General features: G+C 45.5%; 2 protein-coding genes across 2 annotated transcripts in view; one reads left to right on the top strand and one right to left on the bottom strand.

The window, feature by feature from the left end:
- Nucleotides 1-5487, top strand: part of Crym (crystallin mu) — an 18951-nt gene extending 13464 nt beyond the window's left edge. The window contains exons 6-8 of the mRNA XM_023713279.1: nt 2438-2559; nt 3188-3272; nt 5149-5487. Of these exons, the coding sequence (XP_023569047.1) occupies nt 2438-2559; nt 3188-3272; nt 5149-5213 (272 nt within the window). The 3' untranslated portion in view covers nt 5214-5487. The remainder of the gene's footprint in view (nt 1-2437; nt 2560-3187; nt 3273-5148) is intronic.
- A 4500-nt stretch (nt 5488-9987) lies between these two features.
- Anks4b (ankyrin repeat and sterile alpha motif domain containing 4B) lies at nt 9988-20175 on the bottom strand. Its single transcript, XM_004622873.2, has 2 exons — nt 19994-20175; nt 9988-12330 (listed from the first exon to the last, which is right to left on the bottom strand). Exons 1-2 carry the CDS (start codon nt 20155-20157, stop codon nt 11244-11246), a joined length of 1251 nt encoding a protein of 416 aa, XP_004622930.1. The 5' UTR covers nt 20158-20175; the 3' UTR covers nt 9988-11243.
- Between the last annotated feature and the right edge of the window lie 3467 nt (nt 20176-23642).

Genomic DNA, 23642 nt, shown 5'->3' with positions numbered 1-23642 from the left:
AGTAGGAGGAAGAGGAAGCTCTCTGCACACACTCACGGGACCTGGGCTAGGCTTGGGTCTGGGGGCTCCGGGACGGGGCAAAAATTCCTAATCGGCGGGACGGGTGGGGGAGGTATGGCAGAGTGGTGTGGGGTGGCCCGAGGGGGTGGAGAGGGTCCGGCCCACTCTGCTCCTGGGCTGGGACTGGTCCCGCCGGCGCAGGGTAGCAGGAAGCTCTCCGCACACTCACCGGACCTGGGCTGGGACTGGGTCTCTGTTGGTTCATTTTAAATCCTGCTCAGAGCTGCTTCCCGGGGGTCCATCAGGCCACTGCTTTCCTGGTGGCTGCATTCTAGTGAGGGGAGATAGACACCAAACAAGTAAGCATAGGGAGAGTTTCTGCTAAGGATAAGCCTGTCTGTGGAGGAAGAGCCAGCCACGCAGAGCTAGAGCAGAGGCCTTCCAGGCACACAGAACAGCCAGTTCAGGGGCCCTGGGGACGAAATGGATGCAACACGCTTGAGGGAGGAGCAAAGCAAATGGGAGGCCTCATCCTTCATGAGGCTGTGTGTGTGCGCGCGTGTCCAGGGGTTGGTGTTTGGATAATAAATCCATTTCTGCAAGGACTTGGGAAATCAGGAGGGAAGTGGATTCCCAAGGGCAGAGATCAATCTTCAGCAAGACTGAAGTGACTTATTTATTTTCCCAGCTTAAAAGAATCCATTGTCATTTCACAGTGTGGTAGGAGTCTGACACGGGCTAGCAGGCCCCTGCTCACAGTCTCCTAAGGGTGAACCATGTGCTGTCCAGACTCTAAACTTACCTGGCATTCAGGAGCCCTTCTGGCTTACCAGGCTGTGCCCGCATTCAGCCCTTCATGTCGTAGGACAGAGGACTTTCTAAGGACCGTTCACGTTTCCTCTCCTGTGGCCCCTCCACCCTCAAAGCCAGCAAGATAGAATCTCTCACACTGGATCCCATCACACACTTTAGATCCACCCAGAAACTTCTGACTTGATTTGAGTCATGCGTCTTCTGTTTACCTGGCTTGGGACACAATTGGTTTATGTGTCCTCAAAGGCCTCAAATGCACTTATTAAGAAAAGCGTGTCACAGGCACAGACAACAGGAAAGCACCAAAACCCAGATTGTGTTCAGTGTGCACTCAGCCAAGAGGCAGGCAGGGGCCAAGCTGTCCCCCAGCAGAACCCAGCCAGCACATATATTTTGTTTGGACCACAGACAAATCAAGAAATAACCCATTGTAAATAGTCTCAGTCTCAGTCTCTGTCTCTCTGTCTCTCTGTGTCTATCTCTGTCTCTGTCTCTCTCTGCCTGTCTCTCTCTGTCTGTCTGTCTGTCTCTGTCTGTCTGTCTGTCTGTCTGTCTGTCTGTCTGTCTCTCTCTCTCTCTCTCTCTCTCTCTCTCTCTCTCTCACACACACACACACACACACACACACACACGCCTGGTAATAGTGGACATGCACCCATGTGGCCCGGGTCAGCTTTGACCCTGAGGAGGGCCTGCTTTCCTCTGTGTACCCAGGTGGCCACTGTTTCCAGTCTGACCTCTGTGGACCTCCTCCCTTCCATCACCTCCTGGCTCTGCAGGCTTTTGCTAGCAGCGGGCTGCATTTTCCTATGTCCTTGTCGCAGGAGCTGTGACGTGATGGGTTCACTGTTTTGGTCCAGGGCTCTGTGGAGGACATGAATGCTCAAGGCCAGTTTTTTTTTCCTTGGGGCATCTCTGTGACCATGACCCTGGGCTCTTTTGTCATGAGTTAAGAGGAAAGGCCTTGAAGATGAGGAATGGGACTGATTGGAACACAAGCAGACAGACAGAAGGTGCAGAGTGGGGTGTAGATGGGCTCCGAGTGATGTCAGTGTTCCAGCCTTTGTAGAGCATTGGTCCCAGGAGCAGCGCGGCACCTCAGTGGAAACCAGGGTGCCCTCCCACACAGATTCGCTGATGTTATGCATAACCTTAGCAGGCGGCAGCTTTTCTTCTCAATTTCTGCATCCATTAACTGGGAATTGAATCAGACTCTGAAATATATTCACGAAGGCCATAGGTAGTATATATAAAACACCACAGAAGTAAGTGCCCAGGGGAACAGGGAGATGGCTCAGGGAGCTAGAGAGATTGCTCAGTAGAATAAGCGCTTCCCTGGCAAGTGCAAGGGCCTGAGTTCAATCCCTGGTTACACACACACACACACACACACACGAAGTAAGCGCCCAATAAATGATGCTAAGTGACCTCAAAATCTTTTAGGAATGAATTAAAATATGAAACAGAAAGGAAAATAATGGTAGATGTTTTTAATGAGTCTTCAGTCTCATGGGTGGGGCGGGGCTTTGCTCAGGGAGTAGGGTGCTCTTCATGTGCATTTCACCTGCATCTTGTCCCTGTTTTGGGACTTTCGGGGGCCAAGGCTTATTTTGCTGTCTTGTAGCGGTTGGAGCCAGTAGACCCGACTGGCGAGAACTGGATGACGAGCTCATGAAGCAGGCCGTGCTATATGTGGATTCCCGAGAGGCTGCGCTGAAAGAGTCAGGAGACGTGCTGCTGTCAGGGGTGAGACTCTCATCCACGGGTTGTGCCTTGCTGGCCCTGTGGTAGCCAGGGTTTCACTAACTTCCCTGCAGGTGGCCTCCAGACCTAGGACACTCCACCTCCTGGTGGGGAAGAAGCTCTTAAGCCTCTTGCAACCCTTTTTAATCCCATCCCCCCAAATGTCACTGCAGCAGTGACATGCACTTTCCTCTCTCCTCTGTCTGGAAGGAGAAGCTTGAAGGCTTTTTCCATTATGCTGGGCTAGGAGGCAGTGGATTTGGGAGATGGAGAGAGGCTGTCAGCCCAGAACCCTTCCCACATGGCCAGCACAATAGCGCCACAGGTGGCCACCTAGACTGCCTTTGTAACCAGGGCCTAGAAGCAGGAAGCAAGCTTCTAAAAATGCATGTGCAGATGCAGATATGTCTATTGTATCACTTGACAAGGGACCTGGTAGACCATCCCCGGTGGGTATAGGCTTGGATCTCTGCGTATGTGGCATCCAAGAGTACAGGCTGGCCACACGGGACTTCAGGAGGCAGCATCTTCCTGTATTGCCCGGGGCTTTGTGTATGCTCCATGCTGGCTTCAGAAGCCAGCCCAGAGCGGTCTTTGCTCAGAACTGGTTCTGTGTGCATTTGTTTCATAGGCTGAGATCTTCGCCGAGCTGGGAGAAGTGATAAATGGAGTGAAGTCAGCCCACTGTGAGAAGACCACAGTGTTCAAGTCTCTGGGTAAGATCCCTGGGCACAGATCCACCCAGAGCACAAGGCACATGTAGCAACCAGAATAATGAGTCACCAAGCTCTGCAGCTGAGTACTGTAAACTCTGTCCATTCTGGTCAATGATTTACAGGTCTTAGCAGCGTGATTAAGCCCCTGAACTCTGGAATTGGGAGTCCTGGATTAGAATACCTTCCCGGCCATGTCCTGGATGTGTGGCCTTGGACAGTTACTTTGTCCCTTGTCTGCTATCTTGAGTTGTGAGGATTAAGTCAGATGTGCATGAAAGATGACTTACAATAGCAAGTATAGTGGCAAATGATTTAGAATTAGACATAAACAAAGCTCAACAGGCGATGTCTTTCAGAGGTGGGTGGGAAGCAAAGATGGGAAAAGACAAGAACTGAAGGAAAATGACACAGGACTCACCTGAAGGTGATTCAGACAGGAAGGCTGGCCTTTGACTTCTTTATTCCATCCTTCCCTACCCCCCTACCCCCGCTGCTGGAGGGGGGATTCACGGGGAGTCCCAAACAGCTAAACCGGTCTGTTGGGGGGAAAGCCCAAGGACGGTGCACACTCAGCAGCCTGTCTGCCCCCTGACTCCACTCTGTCTATGAGATTAAGAAAACAGCAACCCCTGGGAGAAGACCTGTCAGCAGCTCCTAGGCCAAGACTGAACTCTTCCCACACTGCTGGTCAATCACTGTTCCCTGGGGCCCTCTAGAGTGCCCTCTGCCCCTCTCTCAAGACCTTCTGTACTTCTTCATGACCAGGAAATGAAAGCTTTAGCTCTAGCAGGGCATCAAGTGTGTCTGTCCACAGCATTCATGCCATTGGTCACCGTCCATTCCCTGCTGGCCATTAAATATGTTTAAGTCTCTCATGCACTGAAGATATATGCAGATAGCCTCACTCAGAGCCTGGTTCAATGACGCCCCACCAATCTAGTTATGTCTGGGAGTTTCAGAGTTCATAGCAGACCAGAAGTCAGCCAGCTTCCTCACGGAGGCAAGACGTGCAGATGTCTTAAACACTATCATGTATCTGTGATGGATGCAAAGACTAAGCTAGAATCTGAAGTTGCAGGGTTATTACCCCTTGTCCAAAATGCTTATGACCAGAAATGTTTCAGATTTTAGAATATTTGCATAGACTTTTACAGGCCGAGCATTCCTAATCTGAAAGTTTGAAATGCTTCAAAAGTGCAGTGCCAACCTGACTCTGAAAACATTTCAGATTTCAAAGCACTTTGGATTTCAGATTTAAGGATGAGGGCATCCAGCCTCGGGGATAAGAGGGGAGTGCCGAGGGTACAGGGTTACAGCTAGGCGGGGTCCAACAAATGCCAGTCTGTGGGACAGACCTACCCACCAACCTGTTTTTGTGTAGCCCATGTGTTAGAAATGGTGTTTATATTTTCAGATGATTAGGGAAGAAACAAAAGAATACTTCATGACACATGGAAATGATGTGAAATTCAAACTTTAGTGTCCATAAGTAATGTCTTACTGGAACACAGGCAGGCTCATTTGCTTCCTGTCATCTGTGGCTGGTTTTCCAGTGGAAGGACAAAGTGGAGTAATTGCAACAGAGACCATGTAGCCCACACAGCCTAAAGTATTTACTGCCCAACCCTTGATGCTGAAATTGTGCTGACCCCTAAGCTGGATCTTAGGTGGCACAACATTTGGGCATTTCTTGCTGGGTACCATACTCCGAGCCCGTTGCAGACGCCAAAGCCTAAGCTTACCTCCAGGTTCCTAGTACCCTGAGGGGCATTAACGGGATGTACACTGTATCCAGGAACTGTCAGCCACAGGGCCTGGTTTACTTCATGGAAAATTTTTTCAGTCAAAAAGTGAACCAAATTTCTATCTTTTCCAGGGTTGGCTGTGGAAGACATGGTTGCAGCCAAACTAATATATGATTCATGGTCATCTGGTAAATGAAACAAAGCAGCTCTGCATCGAGATGAATGCTACAACTCAAAGGACATTGCTGTGACTTGTCTCAGAATTTCCAGATTAAATGACAGCCTAGACCCCAGTGAACTGCAATTTGTGCTTATTATGTTGTACTTTAAATACCGAGTTTGTGTTTGTAGGTGGAACCCAAAACTTGATGACTATTTCTTCTGTTAAACCAAATTATAATAACATTCCCTTCCTTTGTGTTTCACTAACTTTGGACTTCCCTGAAATAAAGCTTTTCCAGTTCTGTGCATTTGCTGCCATAACTTCCATTTCTCATGGCAAGGAAGTGGGGGAACTGAAGCGCTCACTTCAGCTGGCATGATGTCAGAGGCCTGTCACCCCAGCACCCTGGAGGCCGAGGCAGAGGGATTGCCCATGTGGGCAAACCTAGCAGCCTGCTAAGACCCTGTCTCACAATTAAAAATAAAACAGTGATGGTGGCATAGTTTAGTCTGAAGGTCCTGGATTCAATCTCTAGTACTTAGATAGATGGATTTGTGAACAGATGAATGGATGAATGAATGGATGGATAGATAGATGATTGATAGATAGATAGATAGATAGATAGGGACAGATAGTGCTTTCATTCACTCCCCTAAATGACCATCAAGAATATAATGAAAGGGTTTTCTGCTTTTTAAATGGAAATACAACTCACAACTTTTACAGTGTAAAATTCAGTGGTTTTAGCATATTTACAGAGCTGTACAACCATCACTGTGTCTAACTCCAAAACATGTTTATCACTGCAAAAGCTGTGGTGCCATCAGGGTCACCCCTCCCAGGCCAGAGAACCACCCAGGGCCTGGGCTGCTTTCCACTGTGGATTCACCCCTTCCAGCGACAGCTGTATTGAGAGGCGCCCAAGTGTCTTTAGATACCAGCATTTTCTTCAGCCTCGGCTCTGTTATCCAACACCTTGTCCACTGGTAGTAGGACAGTTGCCAACAGCTCTTGAATTATACCTTGTCTTCTTCATCAACCCTAGCATAAACAGACACCTCTTCTTCCAGAAGTCCCAGGACTAAGATGCACTGTCCATCTTGGAGGTCATGTGCCCATTCTGAGCCCAGTATCATAGCTGAACGATATGGAACCCTGCTTTTGTCCAGGCTGAGGTTTTGTACCTGTCCCTAAATTATTGCATTTTTCAGGGAGACCTGAATCTGTGGACACACACCTACCCATGAAGTCAAATGTGGAGTCGAACTATCTGACCACATGAGCTGACAGATAAAAGATGGCTGGATGTGTAGAAGGCCAAAGCTCCATGTCTGCTAGAGGATCCATGTTGAAAGGGCCACTAGGACTCACCTACTCCAAGGCCCGTATAAAGATGTGGAAAGAGTTGCAGAAATGCTCTCCCCAGGACCCGAGTCCCTAGTCTGCTCATGTTCTGCCACAGAGCTTGTCTGGTCCAGTGCCAACACCCGCCCAAAGATGCTTATCAGATAAGTCAACAGAAAAGGAAAGTACATCATCTGACTTTGCTTTCTACTCATACTGCACCTGCCAGGGCCTCTTTACACTATAGGTAGCTTAGCCCAAAGTGAAACCTGTTTACCACACTGCCTGGACAGGGGGGACCTTTGTATTGAACAAAAATACCCACGTGACCTAATTCTGCACATCTCAAGTGACTGGAGTCTTTTTGGTGATTTTTTAAAAATGTTTTTAGTACAGGGTCTTGCTACACAGATCAGACTGCTTTTAGCCTCCCAAGTGTTGGGATTACAGGCGTGCCACCACACCCAGTCTCATTCATGCCCCCGGGGCGGGGCCAGCTCAGCATGCCATTGGCGAACTTAGGTGGCCATCCTCTGGAATATAAAGAGAAATATGTATGATGATGGAAATACAGTGATGCCTTGGTTCACAAATGATTTTGTTTGCAAATAACTTGGTTCACAAACAGCATTGATCAAATTTTGAAGTATTTGATAAAATTTTGCTTTTGCTTGCAAACTGTGCAATGGGTGACAATCACAACCACCTTTCCCACATAAACATGGCCATCTTTTCCAAAATCATAAAACAAATTAAGTTTGTGAATCAAGGCACCATTGTACTTACTCAAATATTTCTTTCATTCTTTTCCTCAAGAGCCCTATCATTACTCCAAATGAGGCTACTAAGATAGAAGCAAACATAAATAGTCCTCATCCTCAAAGAATGCATAATCCAGAAGATGGGATGTAAAGGGATACAGTGTAGTGCTTTGGGTAGCATAGGAACAGGTGATGTAGAGTCCCCAGCAGTAAATACATGCCACACTGAAAATGCACAAGTGAAAAGTTAACAAAGACTATTTAGAAAGATGTCCCCAAAGTCTGACGATAGCAGGAAGCTGATACTAGTAACTGAATACAGTTGGTGGAACTCAGCAAGAACTGGAGTTGTAATTGAGGGCTGCCAGACAGGAGCTCTCAGCTTAGATTAAGGCAGCTATTGCCCTGCATGGAAAAAACAGATGACTAAGTACCCCAAGCTCTCTGTCTCACTTTGTGGTCTCCTATCAATACCTTCCACTATCTAAACACAAGCAGAAGCCCCAAAGCAAAGGCGCTCCACCATGCAACCCACAGAGGTCACCCACCTGAAGAGACCAGGATGGCAAATAGCACAGCTGAGTTCTCTGTGAGCTAGGGTGAGCACTAACCAATCTGGGGTACAGAGAAGGCGACTCTCTCGGTGGGGCTGTCTGCAGGCAGGCAGGGTTTTCCAGCAGAGGGATGGTGGTGAACAAAGGCACAGGCATGAGAGAGACATGCGTGATGTGTTCTGGAAGCTACAAAGACACATGGTGTGGTTCTGAGGAGGGCAAAGGAATGGTCAGAAATGAGGCCAAAGGCTTGCAGGAGAGAATAGGGCTCTTTGATTGTAAGTTTTATGTGTGATGGTGAGGGCCCAAAAAGCAATGGGGAGGCAGAAAATGCCAAGAGAGGACTGGCATATTAGAAAGATCTCTCTGCCAGCACTCCAGAGAACAAATTAGAGACAGACTGGATACTCCAAAAATAGTGAGCAAAGAGGGGGGCATGAAGAGGCCGTGGTATTGCAAACAGAAGAAAATTTAGGCTTAAGACATGTGAAGGAGCTGAAGGCACTTAAGTGACCAGTTGGGCGATGCAGGTCAAGAAAAGAAGTGTTGGGTGAAACTTCCTATTCATTAAAAACGGAGATTCTGGCTTGGGCTGGTGGTGGTGCTTAAACTCAACACTGTCGGCATTCAGTGCGCAGGACTCCCTGTTGTAGAGGCCTCTGCTTATGCACTGTAAGATGTTTAATGTCCATTGTTTCTTGTTCTCCTAACATCAGTGGTTCTCCCATCCAACTCACCACAATCAAAAACATCTGCAGACATTGCCAGGTATCTATGGGCAAAACTATTCATGTCAAGAACTTGATTTGGGAGAAAATGTGTTCAATTCTGGGTACACTGCTTGATGTATGTATGGAACATTTGAAGGGAGGTGTCAGCTAAGACTTGGGCATCATCTAGCTTGTGACTCAGTAGGATTATGAGCATGTAACTGACCTGTATTTACATGGTGGCCTGAAATATAAGCATCAATTTCTCCAACTCTTCTCCTCAGTGCAGTGTTCCTGGGGGCTTGTTCTGCTTACTAACTTTTACATCAGACTAAGCAGGAAAGGAAAAAGCAGGTGTTTAGGTGGGGACCAGGTACCACTGGATCAAGCCATTGTAAACATCCAGCTTAAGGGACGGAGGCCTGAGATCAGTGAGTATTTAAACCTTACACTGGCTCATAACTTGCCTTTCTATTGCCCTAGAGTCTTCTCCTAGGCTCCTTTTTGGAGGGGATTTAGGTTGAAAGATCTGGAATTCCAGATAACCTTTCAAAATATGGTATGAACCTTCTTTATAACATAATGCTGCATGATGAAGCAGTCATATCTTCAATGCTAAGAAGCTGGGAGGGCCCTTCACTTACTAATTCTGTAAACAACAGGAGACCGTGAGCACCTCGGAAGAGCACAGAAATGTCTCCTGCTAGGCCTTTCCCTCCCAAATGTGGTAAAAGTCACATGTTTAGACCCATTTCTCCTGATCCAACTGATTTCTTTATTATGTAAATTTGACCTGGAAGTAGAAATAGTGCCTCAGGACAGTTGTGCAAAACTTGTGAGCGAGGATCCCAGCGTCTGCGATGGTGACATAGAATAGAAGCAGGCTTGGACTACACACACGCCTTCTGTAGACCAATAGCTTTCAAGCATGTTATTGAAGATAATACTTCAGTTTGTTCCTGAATAAAACACAGCATTTGTAAACATAATTATCCTCTAGTGCCCTACATTAATGATCAACAAACTTCCTAAACACATCCATCGAAGAATGAGATTGTTCATCAGATTTGAGCACCTGTATCATCCGAAGATTATATCCTTTGTCATACCTCTTAATGTAAGCTAAATGGATACGAATTAGAGGTCTTGCTGAAAACAAATATTTCTATACTATACACAGAATGGTAGATTCTACTTGATGTAATTCTGGCTACAGAAATCCAATGAAATTTAGCTATTAAATAGGGCTGCAGGTCAGGCAGACAGCTCAGCAGTCTAAGTGTGTGCCTGGTAAGCACAAGGACCTGGGTTTGATTCCCAGCACTGCATGTCATGCTGGCCCCAGAACCCGGGTCTCACTGTGGCAGCCACCACAACCAGGCATAGTGGCACACACCTGTAATCCCAGCACTGGGGACCTGGGACAGGAGGATCACTCTGAGTCTGAGGTGTATAACAAGACCCCATACCAAATAAATAAAGCATTTTTTAAAAAAAAGTGCTTCTATCTGGATTTGGGGTTACCTTTTAAAAACTTATAAAATCAATTTTGCCCCTTTACATCATGGAACGTGCACATGTTAGCAAATGTAGTAGTGGAAACAGACAACAGCAAACAAGCAGCGCATGCATGTGGCCATGTAGAATTTAGTTCTACAAGCAATCTCCCTACAATTAATTTTTTCTCGTAAGGTTCCAGGAGACACTTAGAAAGGTCATCAACTAGGTCCTGCTTTTTTTTTCTGCATCCTTCTTCCCTCCTCTCCACCCTCCTGCTTATGCATTGTAGTAGCTCAGACTGCCACAACGAAGCCTCACAGATGGAGGGACTCACAGCAGGAATTCATTATTCACAACTCTGGCAGCTGAAACTTCCAGATCAAGCCGTTGGCAGGCTTGGTTTCTCCTGAGATCTCTCTCCTTGGTTTACCAACAGCACTCTTGCCGTGTCCTTGTACGATCCTTTCTCTGTGTACGATCGCACCTTTTGTTACTATCCTTTTCTTACGAAGACATCAGTCATATGGGAGGTGCCAGCCTTACGGCACCATCTAACCTTTCATGACCCAATCTCCAGAAACAGATTGGATGTTAGAGCCACAACATGCGTTTTAAGGATTTCACAATTCAGTCAACCAAAGGTACACTACTCTTCCTTTCTTCACTCCCCCTTGTAAACACATAAGCATCTGTTTAAGTGCGAGGCGCACATGAGTTGGTCATCAAGCCTCAGGCCAATGAAGAACTCTGATGTCCAATGACAAGCAAAATTATGGAGCTAAGGACAGAACCAGACTTAGAATCCTCAGGCTATGTGAACCAAAAAGTAGGGTAGTGTGCTGAGAAATTATCATTTTACATTTGGAAGTTAGAAAAGCTAAGAAAATTTCTTTTCCATTTCTATCATACATTTGACCCTTTCTTTATTCAAAAATACCAAAATGATAACTGAAAAAACACGCCATGTTCTTATTCCAGGGTACCCTTGAGTTTCTCACTGGTGGTTAATTTGGATAGGCCTCGGTACTTCCAAGAGTACATTCTGGGCCTCTTTCCTACATGGGCATCTCCAAAACCTTAGAATGGGCTCTCAGTGGCCTGGCATTGGGTGGGTATGGAGCATGGACTGGAGTGCTTTCCCTTGGCCACAGTATCTCCTGCCCTGTAGGCACATCCAGGACCCAGAAATGTCCCTCAGAGGCTGGTGTCCACCAGCTGCCCAGGCTGCTGCAGCACCTGCTTCCTTCTGCTTATGGCATTAAGAACTTTTTTCCTGGGACCCAACTGCATCTGGATGTTCTGAAGGTCCTCATCAGAGCAAAGCAAGAGAGCTTCCAGGTCAATCTTCTCTCTTGTAAAAATGGGAAGGAATTCTTCCAGGTGCAGGGACTGCAAGAACACTTCCAGGGGAGTTGCGTCAACCGCATCTTCCTCCCACTCTGCTTCCTCCTCATCCCAAGGCAGTTCACCCACAAGGCCATTTTCCTCTCCTTCTTCAGCCTCCACTTCCTCAGCCTCTGCTGTTTCCTGTCTCTGGAGAAATTCACTGGGCACTTTAAATACTAACTCTCCCTTGCTATCTGGGAGCTCTTCAGAGCTCAACACTCTGTTCCTTCTAAAAACCATATTTCCTAGGCCTGGACGGTTGAGGATAGATTCATGTTGTGTATCGCCTTCTTCCTCCACTGAAAATGTGAGCTTCTCTTTGAAGTCTCCTGATGACGACTCCTCTTCCTCCTCTCTAAACACTTCCATCACATTCCTCTGCCCACTTCTGCCTTCTTTCCCCATCTGCTCTGCTGTATCTTTGTTCTTCTTGAACTTCAACTTGAAGGTATCTTTAATGCCCTTAGAGAGCGACCCAAATGTACTGGAGGCAGAAGCACTGGAGAAGGATGACCTGGAGAAGGTGCCCTTCAGGGAAGGAAGAGGCCCAGCCTCCTCCCTGCTGTAGGCTCGGGCCATCTTATTCTGATGCCTCTCCTGGAGCCTTTCGCATTCTTTGATTTGCCTCCTGGCATTCTTCTGAGCCTGCTCCTTCAGCCTAGCTACCTTCTTGGGGTTTACCACATTCTGGGTAGTGGCAGCCTTATCCAAGAGGGCAACACATTCACTCTGCTCCCTGCTGGCAGCGGCATCCAAGGGAGACTTTAAGTCATTGTCCAGGGCAAAGATGTTGGCACCGAAGCTGATCAGAAATGAGACACAGTGTGCATGGCCGTTGGAGGCAGCGTAGTGCAGAGGAGTGTTTCCCCAGATGTCACATCTACTGGGGTCCCCGCTAGAAGAAAACATGAAAGAGGCATATTGAACTTTTTTCCTCTGAACACAAAGTCCAAAAAAATAAACAAAATGCATGCTAGTGCAACATGTTTATCCTGCCTTGATGTTGACCTGTAAATCTACATCTATCACAGCCAGACACCAGATGGCCAGAAGTAGAAAAGGAAGTCACTACCCTCTGTCTCCCTTTCAGAAGTCATTTCAGAAGTAAGAAAGGCTTTCTGAGGACCTTTCTCTAGCAGAACAAGTTTCATACTTCATTGGCCAGCCCTGTGGGAAGGAAAGGGTGCCATGTCGAACTTATCCAAATTAGAATTTTTCCTTGAATCTAGACATAGGACCAGCCTATAAAATACGGGCAAACATTTGGTCACTGGCTCATTCAGGAAAAAACTAATTCCTGATTTATAGAACATGCCAATTTCTGTGCTGTGAATATACCCATTGGGACAAATCTCAAGTCACCAATGTGACGTCCTTGGACATAGATTTTGGAAGAGATGTGTGTCATGGGGTCCTATTCTGAATCACAAGGATGTAGTGGCTAAGCATAATCTTAAGGGCAAAGACAATAGTAAAATGTAGCAAAATCATTAGGGACTGATAAATTTTTATTTATTTATTTTGAGACAGGATTTTGCTAGAGTCCAGATAGACTGGCCTGAAGCTTGCTGAGTAGCCCATGCTGGCCTCAAACACTGGGTCCTCCTGCCTCTGCCTCCCAAGTGTGGAGATTACAGGAATGTACCAGCACACACAGCTGGGTGCCTGCTTGTTTTGTTTAAACAATTCTTGTTTAAATGATTCTCAAGCTTCCTGAAAATTTAGCAATGATGTCTCAGGAGCTGGTAAGAACTGATTCTAGCACCACACTGCTACTCACCTCTGCCTAAAATACAGGAAAATAAACAACTGAAAGAAAGAAAGAAGAGAGGGAGCACTTGAGAGGGTCAGAGATTGAGAGGGAGACAGGGAGACAGAGGGAGAGGGGGAGGGAGAGGAAAAGGGGCAGGGGGAAAGGGGGGAGGGGCAGGGGGAGGGCGAGAGAAGAGAAGAAGATAGGAGAGGAGAGGAGAGGAGGGGAGGGGAAGAGGGGAGGGCAGGGGAGGGGAGGGAAAGGGAGGGGAAAAGGGGAGGAGAGAAAGAGGGGAGGGGAGGAAGCTAGGATAGGTCCCATCCCCAAGAACGAAGGGAGGAGCTGGTGCTGAGCAGGGAGTAAAGTGTCTGCCTGCGACTGGCCAAGTGTTACTCACCCAGAGGGTGGGAAACCGCCATTCCTCCCTCAGCTTCCTTCCCACATCCTATGAATGAATAGTTCTACAAGAGCTTAAAGTGCAAAAGGACATCGTTGTGGTGTTGAAGCCACAGACCCAACGCCTGGCCCTGAAGCCAAGACACGCGGAGCTCGTAAATCCACGCGTTGGCGGAGGCCTGCAGGCCTTCGAGCTCCGCCGACCGCCAGCTCCCTGCAGCGACCCACCGAGGCTGGGGGCGGGGGCAGGAGAGAGAGCCCAGTGGCCCTGGCTAGCCCTGCTGGTGCGGAGGGCACCGGCAGAAGACCCACACCCTCGCCGCTGATCTGGCAACGGAGTCTTTCCTTGTTTCTCAGGGTCGGGTTCCGGCCCGAGACGCAGCAACAGCTGGGGTGTTGCTGGAAGTGTAGGAGTTTGCCTGCAGCGCGGGCTGACTGAGCTGGAGTCCAGACAAGACGCAGGCGGGTTCGCAGGCTCCCGCAGGCTGGGCAGAGGCACCCAGCGAGGACCAGGGAAAACGCCAGGCAGCGACTCAGGGCAGGAGCCCTCTAGGAGTCGGGCTGCTCCTGACCATCAGTCCCGAGCGCGTTCGCAGCCGCTGCCCACCACCACCAGCCCAGACCCTCCTGCAGGAGGGAGCCAGGACTGCTTGGGGCGGAACCGAGCAAGCTTCAGCTGGCTCGAGGTAGCAGGCCGCGTGCTTGGGGGCAAGCCTGCCTTTAGGTCTTACGACAGTCTTACATCAAAACTTTCTAGCTTTCCCATCTTTCCAGCTACAAGTGCTATAGTTTAACTTTTCCACGACTTTTTCATTTTAAATTGAGAAAACTAAGTGCCAGTAATTCTCTCTACTTGGGAGGCTGAAGCAGTATAGACTGCAAGCTCCAACCTGGCCTGGGAATACAGAAATTTAGCAAGATCTTGTCTAAAAATAAAAATTAAAAAGGATTGGGGATACAGTGCAGTGTGAAGGCCTTGGGTTCAACACCAGGTACTGAAAGCAAAAACAAATATGACAAAAACTCTAACCCTCCTACCTACTCAGAATTGTTATGTGAATTAAGTAAGTCAGTATATACAAAGCCCAGAAAAGTGCTTGGCACACTGTAAGTATTTAGTGAGCATCACTTGTTACTATGTTCCCTGTCTCCAAACACATAATTTTTAATTTCATGTAGTTAGTTATTTTTTACCACACCTACCTGATAAATTTTCAGCTCCTATGGATTTAAAGCACTTACAGTCTTACCTAATTTGTGAAATACTTATGTCGTCTCCCTAATAATTAGGAAAAAGTTTTCCCTTGTATCATCTGTATCTCCTTGCATAAATATTAAACCACTTGAAGAATTCAAGTAGGAAAATATAAGTGAATGAGGCCAGGCTTGTTCTCTCAACAGAAATGAAGTTAGGTGTGTGCGTCTCTGGGAAGGGCCGCTGGACCCCAGCTGGGCCCGATGCTATCTTAAATGAAAGTAGAGATGGTATTTCGAGAGCCTCCATTTGTGAAATGAAGTCAGGGATCCAAGATTTCATGGAAGTTTTTAAAAAATCAGTGACTCAAATGTAAAAGAAAAATACAGTGAAGTCCAAATAAAAATTATTGCAGACTAGATCCAGCCCATAGACGGGCCACCTCCTTTTGCACAATGAGAAAGGATGAGCCGATACACACGGGGTGACAGTGTATGATATATCTGGGGAACCCAGGATACGCATCAGTGTGGCCCTCCACACTGATGGAGTGGAGGAAAGAGTGAGATGCGAGATGGAGAAGGAGGGCAAGCCGGACGTAAGGAAGGCACAGACTGAACGAGGCAGCCCTACTGTGCTGCCTCTTTCCAGAAGGCTCTGGTCAGCCGGCCAGGCTTCACTGTTCTGGGTCCAAGGAGACCTCTCCCAACCTCAGCACGCTGCGCATCTTAGGGGAGCACAGTGCTGCCCTTCAGCCCCGAACACAATTTTATTTATTTTAACCAAATACTACATTCAAATGACTCCTTAAACACTCTAGACTTCAAAGGAGGATTGTAAAACGTCCAAGATGTTATCGTAGACATAAACAAAAACATGTTGATTAAATTTGCTTGAAATTATCTTTGTGTTGAATAAGCTAAAAAAGCTATTATTGGGCAGAATGTAGCAGGGAAGTGACAGGGTATTGAGAAGTCTAGATTAAACCAATTCACACAAAGCCCTAACATATCAGAATATTCCCATTTCAGTGAGTCTTAAATTATGTTTTTAAGATGTGAGAAAGAACAGGAGGGCAACCTATGGTGAACAAAAAAGGTGGACTTTCTTTGAAGAAAATTTCTAATGCGAACATCCAAATTCATACACGCAACTGTCAATAAGATAATTCATGAATTTTCCCAGTGCATGTAAGCTATTTCTACTTGTACAAATTCTATTTAAAGACCACTTTCCAAAGTGATAAGAAACTTAAAAATGTTTCCTACTGACAGGCTCCATGAATCTTCCTAAATTCTTCCTCACCCCTTTCACATTGCTTGGTGGCATCGTTTCCGATTCCTGCCGAGGTATTCATAGACTGGCCCCTTTGTTTGATGGTCCAAGTCCGGTGTGGATATGCTGTGGTTTTCTGGAACTGAATCCAGTCTACTCTTGATCTTTTTCTATTGCTTTTTCTCCAAAAGAGAAATTAATTAAATAGATTTAAAGCTAATTTATACTTTCTTTTTATTTTTGGTAGATCAGAGCATTTGGGCAATAATTCTTAAAGCCGGCCGGGTATTATTGTCACTAACTAGACCATTTGCTTAGATTGAATTACTCTATCTGTTCCATTGCAATTTCTCCTTTGGAAGTTGATTTGATTTTTTGTAAAGATGTTCTCAGAAAAAAAGCAACTCTTTCAAAAATGCATTTTCTACATAAAAAGGAATTATTAAGACTTACTAATGATCAAAGAAATGCAAATCAAGACAGGCATTTCATTTTCTTTTTGCCTAACAGAAGGCAATGATTTAAGAACATTAATAGCTGCTTTTATAGAAGTGTGAGGAAAGTGTGATTGAGGAAGCAAAGCTTTCCTGGCACCCTGCATGCCAACGCCTTTTGCACCTTTCTGAGTGAACTATTCTAGTTTTAGGGACTTATCCTAAGAAAATGCCAGACATTTGGGCGAAGACCAGTGAGCAAGGACATTCATCTCAGCTTTACTTATCAGTTAAAGACTGGATTCAAGTTAAATGCCCCAAAGGGACAACTGACCAGTAGCTCTGCGATCGACCCGCACCCGCCAGCAGCTGCTGAATGGAGAACAGGCCGTGCACATACCCTTCCTTGGTGGTTCTGCCTCCGAGCCAGCCATGGCGGCCTGAGGCCCTGAAACTGTGAGCCAGGTAAATCCTCCCATGAATAATTTAAAAAGCAAAATAAATAAAAGGTTAGATGTAAAAAAAGGCAGGGAGGGAGAGATGGGGAGGGGTTTTGGGAAGCAGGGCATGAGGGGGAGGGAAAATAAAAATGGTCACAGACTCTGTGTGTGTGTGTGTGTGTGTGTGTGTGTGTGTGTGTGTGTGTGTATTAGAGCCCCACACTGAATGGAACCCTTGTGAATTGCAAATATGCATCAATGAAAATGATTTAAAAATAAATTCCTCCTTTAAACTGTACACATCTATGATTTTGTCCTACTAACATTTTGAAATATGACTAACATGTCAGTTTAGGACGATGCATGTAATCAATGTTTTTCATTTTTAAATTTAAAAAAAAGAAAGAAAAACACTAAGAAAGCTAGAATTTTGACATCAGTGGTTCCCCCAGAATTCATTGTCTCAATCGGGTAATGAGAAAGAACCACTTAAATTATTAGGCTGGAATGAACTTTGAGGACTAATTAGCTAAACTCAAGTTTTAATCTTTTATTCCTCTTTAACCCAGTTAAGTTTCATCAGCAATTTGATCTCATGCTATAGATTAGCTGTGGTCAAGATGGGCAACAACTTCTGAAAACTCCCACAAGACCTTGTTTTTAGCCTTTACGAGGCCAACTTAACACAGCAGAATAGGCCATGCACACACCCTTCCTTGGTGGTTCTGGGAGGTGAGATGTGGGAGAATCAATGGGGAAAAAAGAGTTGAGAAAGACTAGAAGATGAATTTGTAGAAGAATTTTTGAGTCTATATCCAATGTTTAATAAATACAAATAGGCTAGATTTTTATATTACATGTGAAACTACTGTAAATAGTGTCAAATAGGGGAGAAAAATGGACTACAAAACAAATTGTGCTAGAACAAGTTATTAAAAACATGGAGAACACATAGTTTGATCATAACCTTATATCTTAAATCAAAATGAATCATACACAAATAAAAGTATTTAGGGGCCGGGGAGATGGCTCAGTAGAGTGTTTGCCTGGAAAGTGCAAGGACCTGAGTTCAATCCCTGGTTCTGCCAAAAAAAAAAAAAAAAGTATTTAAAATAAAAAATGAAGTTGGATGTGGTGGCATATGCTACAATCCCAGCACTCAGGAGGCTGAGACTGAGGATTGCTGTGAGTTCAAGGCCAGCCTACCTCTCTCTCCTCCTCTTTCTCTGTGGGATTGTGGATCGTCATTGCTCAGTAGCAAGAGGTTATGGAAGAGATCTTACTTGCAGAAGAGAAGTAGAAAAAAGCAGAATCCCTCACTACAAATGAGATTAGGGAGATACGTAAAACAGTGCAAAATTTTGTAGAAAAATACCACCGGAATAGGGCTATAGCAGCGAGAATGATGAGTGTGCTTAACAATAATGCAATGTCACATTTCCATGAAATCCTCAAAGGGAGGCAAAAGCAAGTGTCACTGAATAGCTTCCTTGTTAAAGTTGTATGATGGGCTGGGGAGATAGCTCAGCAGTAGAAACCCCTGTAATCCCAGCACTCATGAGGCTGAGGCAGGAAAGGATCGGTGCAAAGTCTAGGTCAGCCTGGGCTACCAAGTGAGCTCAAGGCCAGCCTGAACTGTAAAGCAAGACCCTGTCTCAGAAAAAGACCCCTCAAAAAAGTAACTGCAGGTTAATTTGCTTATTTTCTTTATATTTTGTATTTTCTTTACTGTTTTGCATTATATTACAGTATTATAATCATTTTTATATGAATATTTTTGGGTTGTGGAATTAATCACCTGAGTTTCCATTATATCATATAGGAAAATCTGTTTTGATGTATAGTACAAGCGCTTTGGATTATAGGCATATGTCTGGAACAAAGTTTTACTGTTTTTGTAAATACAAGTCTACCTGAGTTTCTCCCGCAAGACATGGCTTCCCTGCCCCTAAGAGAGTGTTAACTCCGTAGCAGAGTTTCCAAGGCCCGCCCGCTGTGATCAGGCTTGCCGCCTATGCTCGCCCTTCCCTACACGAGCCACATCCTGCCACACGCAGCTGCGTCAGGCCCTGGAAGGCAGGGTACTCAAGCTTGGAGGAAACTTGCTTCCTTCTGTCCTTCCTAGTCCGCCCCTCATTCTTTCAATTCCATCTTTCCAACTTAGTTACTTTCTCCTCAGGAGGAGCCTTCCCTTACCCTGCGCTTGGGATGGGCGTCGATGTGCCTCATTTAGTGCCCTCCACTTCCTCTTTCACATGAAGCACGTAGATGACCTGTTAATTTCCCCTCTCAAATCTGACTGCCATGACAGGCTGTTGGTCAGCGTCCCCAGTGGCTAGCCAAGAAGGAAGCAAAAGAGGGACTGTGGTATATCAGATGTTAAACATGTTGGACTGAATTCACTTGGCTCACTTGTCCCCATTTCTCTCTTCGCTTTGTCTGAGTCACAGTTTTCAGCCCCTAGGCCACCTGGTAGCAGCCAGAACAAGCAGGAGAAAACGGTCTAACACTACATTAAAATCCAGGGTGGAGAGGGTTGTGTGTGCAGTTACGTGAGTGCCGACCAGACAGGTGAAGACGTTAAGGGGGCTGAAGGTTCTTTTTATAGCTCAGAAAGCCAGCAGTTCTAGTCAAGAATCGTGGACTTGAATGATAATAAAAGACTATAGAATTTTAATAGTGTAGAAGGAAAAATAAAATTCACCATTTGTCTCAAGGAAGGGCAAGAAAACTAGGTTGGACAGTGACTTCTCTTCCAAGAGCCAAGGACTTAAGCTTCATGGCAAGACTTGTAAGCGCTTAGAACTAAAATACCTTTCCCTCGCCAAGAGAGAGAACAATGCCTTGGAGCATTGTGGGGCTTTGGGACGAGCCGCTCTCATGGCCCAATTCTCTGTAGAAAAGAAAGCCCCTCTAGCACAGATTTCTCTGTCTCTAAAAAGCCAGTCATTCAGACAGTTGGTAAAGGCGGCGAAGCGTTGGCCCTGGCCTCCTTGCCTCTCCCTGCTGCCTGTGCAGTTCTGCCCTTAGCACTGCCTCTAACACAACCCTCAGGCTCAGCTTACCCCCGGCTGCAGATTATTTCCAGGGCTTGCAGGTTGCCATGGTAGGCTGCTAGCAGAGTGGGTGTCATGCCATCTTCGTCGGAAAGATTCAGGTCTCGAGTGGTAGCCTCTTTCAGAAGCTCCAGGTAGCTATCACTAGCAGCTTGGTGGTACCGGGTGGACATTTTTTCTGCTCACCAGAGCTTCACAGGATGTTTCTCTCTGGGCAGGGCAGAAGGTTGGCAGAGCAACCTTCCTATGGAGCTGGTTAATCAGTGATGAGAAATGTCCCTCAAGGGCAAAGCTCATTCCAGCTCCTTCCTTGGAAGGTGGCCAGAAAGGTCCACAGCACTGAACTTGGGCCTTTTCCTTCTGAAGTGGACAGGACACCAGGTATTGAAGCCTGATATGTTCATCTCGAGTACTCTGAGGCACATTTAGTTTTTGCTATGTCCATTGAACAGGTCTTGAATGGAATACTAGCCAGCTAGGCACAGAATAGAAAATATAATCTCTATAACTTTTAGAACTCTTCTAGTTCACTGGAGAGGACTTTATCAAGCTGTACTCATTAAAATTTACCCATTCACTTTACCCAGTTAATTCATCAGAAAATTAGTTAAATTCAATGATTTTTAGTAAATTTACAGAGCTGTACAGCCATTACCATAATCTTTTTTTTGTTTTTGTTTTTGTTTTTTTGAGACAGGGTTGTGCTATGCAGTTCAGGCTGGTTTTGAACTGACTTTGTAGCTCAGGCTGGTGGTGCACTATGAGCGATGCTCCTGCCTCCGCCTTCTGAGTGCTGGGATTACAGGCATGCACAACCGTACCCAGCTTTTCCATAATCTAGTTTTGAAGTATTTCTATTACAATAAAAATTTCCTTCATTCTTTATTGTAATCAACTCTTATTCCTACTTTCAATTCTACAAGACTACTCATGTGTTGTCTTTCTATGTGGATTTGCTTTGATTAACACTTCATATAAAGGGAACTAGATAATAATAGTATTTTGTCAAGCTTTTTCAAAGTATAAATTTTGAACTTCATCCATTTTTATTGGTAAATAATATTTTACCATGTTAATGCGCCGAATATTCTTTATCCGTTCAGCAGTTGATGGACATTTTGATTGTTTCTTTTTGGCGATTATGAGTACTATTGCTATAAAGACTCACAGAAAGACCACGTAGACCTACTGGAGCATTTTCACATCTTTTGAGATGTACCATAGAGGGGAATTGCTGGGTTATCTATAGGTTATATTTAGCTGTAAGAAATTGCCGAAGTGAGCTTCTCGTGTTCTATAGGATAGTGGAGTAACTGTGATTCACAATTATGTATTTCAAAATAGTGAGTAGAAAGAATTTTGAATGTTCCCAACACAAATGAGAAATGTGTAAGGTGACAGGTACCCTAATTACTCTGATTTGATCTTTACACTTGTATACAAATATTAGCATTTCACACTGTACCCGATAAATATCTTTGATTACCATGTTGCTACATTTTACATTGCAAATAAAATATATCATATAAAAAGAAATTCCCAAATTGGTTGTATCATTTCATGCTACTACTGACGGTGTATGAGGGTGTCAGCGCCTTCACATCCTTGACAGACCTTGTTGTCTTTGTGTTTACTGCTGTCATCCTGGGCATGAGATGGTACATGACGGCTGGAATTCGCATTTATCTGATAAGTGCTTTTCATGTGCTTATCCGTCACTCTTACATCTTTTATTCAAACCTTTTTCCCACTGGGTTGTCTTCTCACTAATGTATTATAAATACTTATATAGTTTAGATCCAAGTCCTTTATAAAGTATTTAGAGGGCTGAGGAGATAGCTCAGTGGTGTAGGCGCCTGCCCGGCAAGAGCAAGGACCTGGTTTCGATCCCCAGTACTGCATCTGGAACCTCAGGCATGCCATGCTGGCCCCCAAACCAGGTGTGGTGGCGCAGACCTGTAGTCCCAGCACAGGCTGGGACAGGAGGGTCACTGCAAGTCTGAGCTGCACAGTGAGACCCTGTACCAAATATATAAATAAATAAATATTGTGAAAGAATAAAATATTTAGAAGCAGGTGTGTTTCTAGGTTAAGATTATGCTAGTTCACTACATATGCAGTGATCCTGGGGGTGAAAAGAGTGTGAGCTGTTAAAAACGTCTTTCTGTCAAACTGATGTCCAACAAACGGCTAAGACATTTCTGGTGCGTTACTACCTACCTGGAAATCAGAATTTAGTATGCCCCTAGCTAAAACCCCTAAGCATACCCAACAGAACCACCCTACATGAAGGACCAGTGGCCACTCTTCAAGTAATTGGAAGCAACAGAAGATTACAATGACATTCTTGTGCTGTTGCTTGTGTTGTCTTCCCTCAACATCACTGCTTGGTCTCCAGATGGTAACCTGGCACTGCCAATGCCAGATCACTGCCACTCCAGCCTGCTCACTTTAAATCAGTAATTGGAAAATCTCAGCATTTGTGCAGCAGCCATGAACAGGAATAGAAAATTTTAAAAATACTTGAAAACAGAATGAAAATAAAAACACAACACATCAAAACTTATAGGATGGGGCCGGGGAGATGGCTCCATAGAATAAGCACTTCCCAGGCAAGTGCAAGGGCCTGAGTTCAATCCCCCGTTCCGCAAAAAAAAAAAAAAAAAAAAAGTCATTACCTGCACCAATATCTTAAAGTGCTTCCCCACCTTGTCCTTAATTAACTTTTGTATGGCTTTTTAATCTCGACACAACTGCATTAAATAGTTGAGAGAAATAGTTAAATAGTGAGAGAAAACATGTCTAAGTAGGAAGAGGGTCTCTCAAAGACTCATTACTTACAGGAATCCATGTGCCCATCAGCCACAGTGTGTGCTAGCAGAAGATGATGCTAAGGACAGTAGGGAGGGGTACGGGGGGGAGGCAGAAGGTAAGGAAGGCGACAGTCACAGAGAAGACGTTTGGAGATGAAGATGAAGAGAGAACAGAAGACTGAGGTTTCTTGGCTGCAGCAGTCCTCGTGACTGGGACTTGAGTTCTCCTGTGAAACAGTAAACATTTGAGTTTTTTCAAATGGTAAAGATCATGGCACTCCCGACATTTTCTTGGGAAAACTTCCTCTGGGTTGCCAGGGAGATAGCTCTGTGGCATAAGCACCTACCTGGCAAGCACAAGGTCCTGAGTTCAGTCCCTGGTACTGGAAAAGAAAAATCCTTTCTTTGGATAAAGGTGGTTGGGGAGTGGAAAGAAGCAGACATGAACCCTTCTGAACTTAAAGAGCCTGTGTACCTCTTCCCTTCAAAGTGAGGTGGAAGGAGAGCTAGGGCTAGAAAGCTTGAGTCCGTCACATGGGGGCAAATCATTTCTTTGTGCCTGTTAGGTTCAGATCCACAGTGTTCCCCCAAAGCCTCATGGGTGTGGTCAGGCCTGGTCAAAAGGCACAGGTCACTGGAGGTGTGACCACAAGGCTGTGTTTCTGTCCCTGGCTCCTCCCTTCCTCTCTGGCTCCTCTTCTACTGTGCTGTTTGGTGCCAACCCCCATGGACTGAGTCCACTGAAACTGTAAGCCAAAGTAAACCCTTCCTTTAAGTTGCAGGCATCTGGTATTTTATCCACTGATAGAAAAGCTGACCAGCAGAGTCCCATTTCCTTCTGGGTG

This window comes from Octodon degus, unplaced genomic scaffold (assembly GCF_000260255.1).
Source record: "Octodon degus isolate 3935 unplaced genomic scaffold, OctDeg1.0 scaffold00001, whole genome shotgun sequence".
In the NCBI taxonomy this organism is placed as follows: Eukaryota; Metazoa; Chordata; class Mammalia; order Rodentia; family Octodontidae; genus Octodon; species Octodon degus.
This window is presented reverse-complemented; position numbering and strand designations above follow the sequence as displayed.